We start from the raw sequence: 8,595 nt of genomic DNA on the forward strand, positions 1-8,595 counted from the left end.
GAGAGTGAGTTTCGTGTGTTTTTGTGATGTGAAATGGGGAAAGAAAGAAGTGACATAAAGCCACTTTTTATGGTGCAAAAGTCAACACTTGAATAGTGGTTCATTAATGCTCCTAATTGAGCTTAACTCAAGTCACTCACTTCCAATCCCTCAATTAACTTTTCTTAGTCTACAATTGATCATCCTTAATTCTCCAAGACCACTACACTCTAAGACCAAATATTATCTCGAAAAATATGTTTTCTCAAATTTTCACTAATTGGGCGACAGAAAAAATTAAGTTTAAGGGCAAACGTGTTAAAAATATAAAATGAGGCAATGTACTGTGACGGTCTCACCTCCTTCTAGGGCGTACCTTAGAAGTTAGTGGATCGCCTAACTGTTGTAACAATTGATTTCTCTTAGCCTCTCTTTCGGTCACCGCCCAGCTTATGAAATCAGCCTCTATTTGCTCCACTAGTTGCTGCGTGGACTTAGCAGCTTATTGGCAGCTGCCTTCCTTTGATTCCTCTTTGATCACCGCCCAATTATTTTGGCAATTATTTTGCCTAAGTCTCACTCGGTTGTCCAGAATATTACTTCCTTGGGCTGCATGGTTAATTGTCTAACATTTAAGGTTAAATTGGTCCTGTGAGCTTTAGCTTATTTGCTTACTAAGGCTATAATTTTATTATTTCATACATTAACTGCTAACTTTATTTGTATTTCGTTAGAAAATTTTATTACATTGATCTAGTAGATTTTCACACATTTAGCTATAAGAAAAATTTATTAGACATGTACTTATTCAACTATATAATAAATTCAAATGACACAATTTGCAATATGTCTATCATATATTTATTTGATTCCTAAAATTTTCTACACCATTCTATTATTCTTTTTATTATTATATATATATATATATTTTATCTTTATCATTATTTTGTTTTATATTTTGTTTTTATTATTTTTTCCTAAATTTTTAATTTTATAGGAATTCAATTATGCATTTAATTTAACCATTCATTCGTTACATATAATATTTCTAATAACAGATTAAATGTAATGAAATAAATTCGAAGTGTACACATAAAATTCCCGAGTTCTCACATGTACCATGCAAATGCAATTAAAATGAATGAAATAAATTAATTGGAGCAAATGAATAAATAAATAAATAGATAAGCCAATAAAAGAGAATTTCGGGTCCTCACATCAACCTTGTGCGAAATTGGTTCTATTAGAAACTACAGTGGTAAATTAGTAGATTGGAATTATGTATCAGGTCAACCCGAAAATTTCAAATTCAGGTCAACCTGAAATTGACCCGCCAACCCAAAATTGACCCGTCAACTACAGTGCGAAACTACAATCCGAAAATTTTAGGTATAGGTCAGGTATCTTGACCCGTTTGCAGGTTGGTAGGTCATGTTCTGGTTAGTAGGTTCCTTATTACACCCGGATCTCAAATCGATTTGCCAACCCGTTTATGACTTGATTGCCACCCCTACTCTTTCTCAGAAGAAACTTCATCTTAGTGATTGAAACTAAAAAAGAAGAATTGTAGAGATTTACCTTCTCCTCAAATGATTACGAAATATTCAAAGTAATTCCCCAAAATATCATTTTTCTAACCTTTCAATTCTTTTGTTTGTTCCCCTTTTCATTTTAGTTTCTCATTTTATTCTCAAGAAAATTCACAAGATGAATTTGTGACCTGATTAATAATTATTAATTGCAATTTGTGACACATGGCATCTTACAAAAGATCGAAATTAGCATTTGATGCCTTTTAAAGTTTCATCTAGAAATGCAATTACAAACTCTCGAAATGCAATACATCTTTCTATTGGGAATGATGGAAGAGAGAAGAAGGAAGGAAGGGAAAAGGAAATAAAAGAGGGGAAAAGGATAAATGAAAAGTCACAATAATGAAGAGGTAATAAAAATTACATGTTAGGGGATAAAGTGAAAACTAAGACATAACTTAAGGGAATAATTGTAAATAACCCGAAGGAGAAGTAAAAAAAAAATTACGAAGCGACAATACACTCAGTAGTAACTCCTCCTCGAATCTGTTAAACAAGGAAAATAATAAACAGAGAGACTTGCTTCGAAATTGAGACTTCCAGAATTTCACTCAGAAAATACTACAATAAAGCTCTGCTTGTCTTCCAACGAACGAAAGAGTTGAAAGATCAACCGGAGACTCCAGAAAGATAAACGGAAGATGGAAGAACTAACATCAGCACTGAATGCCCACAAGGACCAAATGGCAGATCTGGTTGAGAAACTCACCGCCGAATTGCGCTCCAGTTTAACTCCTGCCTATAACAACTTTATGGGATTCTTCCATGCCATTGACTGGAGGGTACTAACTTGCATTGTTTCAATTTTTCTCTTAATTTTTGGCATCAAATCCTTGTATTTGTTTAGCCCTATTTTTCCTCAAGTGTTGGACTGGTATGACGTTTCGAGAGGAGGATTTTTCATTTTTTTCCCTGTGTTTTTTTTTGGTGGCATTCTTAATTTCTTCATTGAATTTTAAAAAGGGTTGATTGTTTCAGATTGTAGTACACAATGTCTTCGGGGCTAATTGATTTGTCTTTGCTTTTAATATTTTCCCTCATCACATTATTCAATACTGTGTTACTTATTGATGGGATATATAGCTTTTCATTCATTGCTGTGTTTTTTCGGTTGTAATCTGTTTCATTATAGCCCATATTTTGGACTCGGTTGGCAGGCTAGTAAATCAGGACTTCGAGTTTTTCCAGCTGTTAGGTTTAAGAAAATGTTTTGATTTGGAGCATTGGTATCAGTGCTTTTTAATTCAGTGTAACAACGTATCTTTGAGAAATTTGTGTGGAATAATACAGGTGAAAATAACCAGGAGAAATAGTAAAAGGGAATGGATACCAATTTGGTGCTCTTGGATCTCGCTTTAATGAGTTTGAGTCCAAATATTAGGTTTCGCACTGGTGACTGTAAGTTTTAGGCATTTAAATGTTTTTTTCTTCTGCTTCAATCAGTTTACATCATTGAGTTCAGGCACAATTAACTGTTCGTTGTTTCTCATTTGGTGAAATAGTGCAAAATAGAATTATTTAAATTCTCCATTTTTTTTTTTCATTTCACCAGGTGTGAGATCTTCCTTTCTCTTCTTCGATCTTTGTTCTGATGATGAAAAATTTAAAAGTGTAGCAGTGGTTTCTTCTTATCAAGATCTTGAGTCAATGTAGTCAACCTGATGTTAAGGCTTTCGTAATCAGAATAAAAGACTCAGGCATAACTTGAAATTTAAATTGGAAAATAAAATTGTTAGTTGTCAATCTGGTTAGGACAACACCTCTAATTCAATGTTTTCTAAGTCGAGTCAGTATGTTAAAGGCGGTTTTACTGATAAGGTAATGGTAAGATATATTTGCATCTGCATGATTAAAATACTTTTCATGCTTTAGTCTATTAATAATCAGTTGGTCCACAAGGGGCAATGGGATAACTAGGCTTCAGTCTTTTGGCTTCATGTTATTTTGGAGTTAAATTCATTCCTTTAAGTGCACCTGTTTGGATTTTGTCTGGCTCCACCAATTATAGGTTATGAAATTGTTAGTCATGGGAAAGAAAAAAGAGGAGTCAAGGATCTTTGCCTTTGTTACTTATAGCTAGAAAGTCAACAAGAGCTTTGGTAGGCCTTAAATATTAGTTTGCACCACTCAAGCTAGCTGACCAGGTTTAAAAAATGTCTAGTTATTGGTAGTGATTTGAGTGTCTGCTCATTTTTATTAACCAATCAATGTCCATATTCATCTCCCATATTCTTTCCTTTAATTTCTTGTTTCATTTCACCTTGTTTGACATGTGTTGGATCTAAGATAATTTCATTGCTGTATGTATGATATCCTTATTGATTGACATTTGTGTGTGTGTATCTCTCTGCAGGAGCCATGGTTGATATGCCTAGTTGCTTTCCATGCTGTGCTCTTCCTAGTGGCAATCATTTCAAGGAGGAATATTAATTTTCAGATGTGCTTGTTCCTTCTTGCATGTAGGTTTCCTGATGACAACCTTCGTTCAACAGTTAACGATAGCTGTTCATTTATCTCCCTTAATGACGTGTTTCAACAGATTGCAAGTCTGAATTACCTATGCTTTCATGTGTTTATGTCTAATATCTAGTTAGAGAACTTCACCAGATGGATTTTAGCACCATCTAATCTATCTTACCCATCAGCCAAATCTGAAGCCTACAAGAAAAAATGATCAAACCCACTTTATGCTACTAAAGCAAATGATATCCTTCAAGTGGTTGGAGCCGTAGGTTAATTGATTGTGAATCAGTGAAGAATGGTGAAAAATCGTGACTCAGAAGAGCTGCCACATGTTCCAAACCCAAGGTGAGAATTCATCGGCTGAGTTGTGTGGTAAGGACATGTATTGGTGAGAAAATCAAGTTAGATCGTTGAAGATAGACGAAAGGGCCTGTGATCGGTCATGGAAGAGATATGGCATATTAAGTACGTTTCTATGGAGAGGAATGAAGGTCTCTGACTCTCTGGTTAAGGAATAGCTCATGGCTAGTAAATATATTGGACGAAGGAGGAGTACTGAATGAGGGGCATTTGGGTCTAAGAAAAGAAAAGGGAAAAAAAAATAGAGTGGATTGCCATTATAGAAAAAATGGAGTGACAAAATTTGCTGTCATTTACTTATTATTTATCTATTCTGTATGATGATTGAAATACTTAATGCTAAAAGTTAGGGGAAAGCAAGACTACAGTTCTCAAATTGTAACTTCTGCTTTTAGTCACCTCTGGGAATCTCTGCTTTATGTATGCAATCGCTCACAGGAGAAGAAAAAGCAACTAAAAAGATGCATGCATGGTAAAAGCCAACAAAATGAGCACTTTTTTGTTTCATGATTGTTAATCTAACACAAAAGCTGCATAGTAATATATCACAAAGGAGCTATATAATAGGCCAAGGGACATGAAGTTGTCCCTTTCATTCATATTCTGTTTATGTTTGTTACAATGTACTCTTGTATGTGCTTGGATGTTTTCGAAGTTCCACTTTTGCTCTCACACTGCTTCCTTCAATGACTTTTGAACTTCTCTCACTCGAGCTTCTTGAAAGTTAAAAAAGAAAAATGAAAAAAAAAATTAAATGAGCTTCTCCCAGTTAAAGGATCGGCCAGTTGTGTAGACATTACTTTGTTTCTTGAGAAAGTTTGGTGCTTTAAGGTTTTCTTTCCTTTTTTTTTCCTGATATTGGATTTTTTGTGGAAAAGAAGTGAATAGGTACCTGTAATAGAAGTGTTCTCATGAGCATCGAAGAGGAATAGCCTATTCAAGCTTGATGTTTTACCATGAGTTTAAGCTTGCTTGTGCCAAAGTTTCAAAATTGATTAGGATTTGACTGTATCTGAGGAATCCTCCAGTTCGATTGTTAAGACAGAAGAGTGGCCAGGTCACCCAGGTTGAGCGGTTCCTATGATTATTATGCAGTTGTGGGATGGTCAATGGACAGCGAGATCTGATTGAGTTGGTTCCTGGTTGAGCCAGTTGAGGCGGCCAGATTATTAAATGTTAATATAATTTATTTCGCTCATATGCATTGAAAATTTTCTTTGGGCTATGCATTGATAATATTATAGTTCATGGCAGACATAAAGCTGGAAGAGATAACCGAGGTAGTTGATTTTAAGGTCACTTTCTCATCTTTAGCCAAATACCTAAACGTAATCTTGTATCTTCAGGAACCTTGTTCGATTGGCAAAGTTTATGATTACTGTGATATGTACGTGCAACGTTCATGTACTGCAACTTCCTACCTATTGGATGGAATACTTAACGAGATTAGTAGTACTGGCGTTAAATCCTGCCAAAGAACCTGAACTTGTAGAAAGTCAACTTCATGGAAAATCTTATGGTTTAGCAGGGAAGCTTGAGAGGGGAAAAAGCAAAAGCTGATTGTTTAATAGTTTGGTTTGTTGCATAACTTATAAAGTTTTTCAAACGAGCCTGTAAATGGATAAGAATAACAAAGATAGGTTGGCACTAGATAACAGACTTGAACAACATATGACGACATTTAGCTGGTTTGTGTTTTCATAGAAAAGGAAACGGAAGGAAACATTTGCTTTTTGGGTTGGGGGAACGGGACATAAAGTCGCTGAAACTTGCTTAACTTAACATGCTTTTAAGCTTTTATTTTTTGGGTTGTTGATCTAAACTGTCTGTCTAACTGATGCAGTGATCTCAGTCTTAGCAGGCCTAGCCTTGCTGATATATTAGCCGTGTCTCAATTAGATTGTTGTGCATACAGACATCATTCACATCACTTGTTAGCCTTTCATCAGTGTTCTGTCTAGGTGGACTAGAGCAGGACACATGACAAATAAGAATGAGCTATGTTGACTTGCTAAACAAGTGATACTAATAGATTTTGTTGATTTGCTGAGGAAGTTACAGAGAGAATTTTAGTATGAGAGTCTGTTGAAAGTTATGGACAGAAGAAAGTAACGTGTGGAAACTTCCAGTAATGATGTTGCAGAGTCCATCTTTAGTGTATGCCTCCTGAAATGCCCAGCAATGGAAGCAGCCTGTCAAAATTTGCCTGTGAATGTGCACGTTTCATATTTTATCTGAAATTTCACACTTTGTTTTAGGATTACCTGCACGAAAGTAACACTGAAAAAGAGTACCATTGATTTAGTGGCAGGAGTATATCTAGCTGAGTGGCTGAATAGCATCTTAGCTAACAACTGGAAAAGCTTTGCAACCCAGAATTATTTTGACTCACATGGACTCTTTCTCTCAGTACTCTGGTCTGGACCTCTTCTGGTTGTTGCAATTGTAGTATTGGTAAGTCTCTCTCTCTCTCTCTCCCCTCGTAACGCTGCTTCCCTGACTTCTGAACTGCATCATGATCCTGCCCTTTTTGTAGGTAAACACCCTTTTCTCACTATGTTACTTGATTGTGAGATGGAAGAATGCTGAGCTCAGACACCGAGCAAGAGAAGCACGAAACAAGCAGGATTAATTAATTGTTGCTTTTGCTTCAACGCCCTTTTTCAGAGAACTTTTGCTGTAGAATTTTTGGTGGTCTATCTGTTACAGTTTTGATTAATTATCCAATGATGGATATAGGAAACGAGAGACACAAAAACAATTTAGCTTTTCTATAAGCGCAAGTTTTACTGTAGGTGTTATTAGAATATATTACTCTGATTCTGTCTCCTGATAAACTTTTAGATTGCCTAAACATAAGGTTTTATTCTAATACTCTGTACTTGAGATGAAATTCGCCATGATGTCATTGTCAGGATATTGCAGTGGTAACTTTCAGTTGTGCTGCAATTGTTAACTTCTCAGCATGCAAGAGCTATGCAGGGCTCCAGCTACAATTTTGTAACGTAAATGCAGGATCATGAAAAAGAAGAGGGAAGCTAAAGAGAGAAGATAGAATTGATAAGTCAAATTTAAGGGAAAAGATTAGGGGCTGATTGAGAAAACTGAACTTTGGTTTTGTAATAACCTGTTCCGGCGTCACTTATAGTAACTAATGTATTAGAATACTGTTGTGAACTTGTAATCAAACCAACTGCCAGGCGCCTGCTGTGCTGGCCAGCTGTACTTTTAGTATTAGAGGATAGACTGAAAATGGGTACCATTACACGGACAGGGGGCCTGAACGGTGGACGGCCATCTACCGTCCGGGAACTTTTGAGGGAATCAGTGGCAAAAAAACAGTCACATTGCAAGGTAAGAAGAAGGATGCAAGACGGTAACGTTTTATTTAGCAACAATAAAAAGAAAAACAAAAATTATGAAAATATATCAATCACCGTCCTCGAATGGCGTTTGCTAGGGGTGAGCATCGAATTCGAATTCGGTAATTCGGTAGGTTGAAATCGGTAATTTTCGGTAAATGGTTCTGGAAATATTCGACCTAATTCGCATTCGAATTAGACACTACCGAATTCGAATTCAACCCGAATTCAATTCGGTAAACAAAAAAATACCGAATTACCGAATTCCAGAAAACTGCAAGGGTCGCCAATATCTCTTCGTTCTCGTACTCACTCAGGCACACCACACAAATTTCAGCCTCTTCACGCTCAGCCTGTTTTACACCAGGTGTTGTATGATACCTTCTAGTCTTCAGATGTTGGGAGATGGTTTCTTCCAGCCAATCATCTCCAGGGCCATCCGATTCTTCAACATCAGCATTCGAATCTTCATACAGATCAAACACCGTAGGCTCCTGCCCATGACTCAGTTCAACCAATGCAGTCTCTTCTTCTGGCTCAATCCTAATCCGCATGAAGATATTTGAAAACTGGTAATCAGATTCTTGAAACCAGCCACCAGTATTATTAGTGTTGTTCTCCTCGTACTCCCCAGCCGGAGAAAGAAGTACGAGGTTTGCTGGTTGACTGATGTGGTGATGATTATCAAAGCCAGTTGCTGCTTGCACATAATTCCCTTGCATCAACATTGCAGTGTTGTATGGCAGAGGGCCAAGAGTGAAACAAGAGGCAGGTAGTATTGGATAATGGTGGCAAGGAGGATATTCCAGGCTGCTGAAACCATAAATGGGCAGCGGAGA

The 8,595-nt window shown here is 36.5% G+C and overlaps 1 protein-coding gene across 1 annotated transcript; it reads left to right on the forward strand.

The window, feature by feature from the left end:
• Positions 1-2,091: 2,091 nt before the first annotated feature.
• LOC113755339 (transmembrane protein 18-like) lies at positions 2,092-7,351 on the forward strand. Its single transcript, XM_027299371.1, has 4 exons — positions 2,092-2,353; positions 3,925-4,030; positions 6,700-6,848; positions 6,931-7,351. The coding sequence occupies exons 1-4, from the start codon at positions 2,213-2,215 to the stop codon at positions 7,024-7,026; spliced, it is 492 nt and encodes a 163-aa protein (XP_027155172.1). The 5' UTR covers positions 2,092-2,212; the 3' UTR covers positions 7,027-7,351.
• Positions 7,352-8,595: the final 1,244 nt, after the last annotated feature.

The sequence above is a fragment of the Coffea eugenioides genome, unplaced genomic scaffold (genome assembly GCF_003713205.1).
Source record: "Coffea eugenioides isolate CCC68of unplaced genomic scaffold, Ceug_1.0 ScVebR1_142;HRSCAF=590, whole genome shotgun sequence".
Taxonomy (NCBI): Eukaryota; Viridiplantae; Streptophyta; class Magnoliopsida; order Gentianales; family Rubiaceae; genus Coffea; species Coffea eugenioides.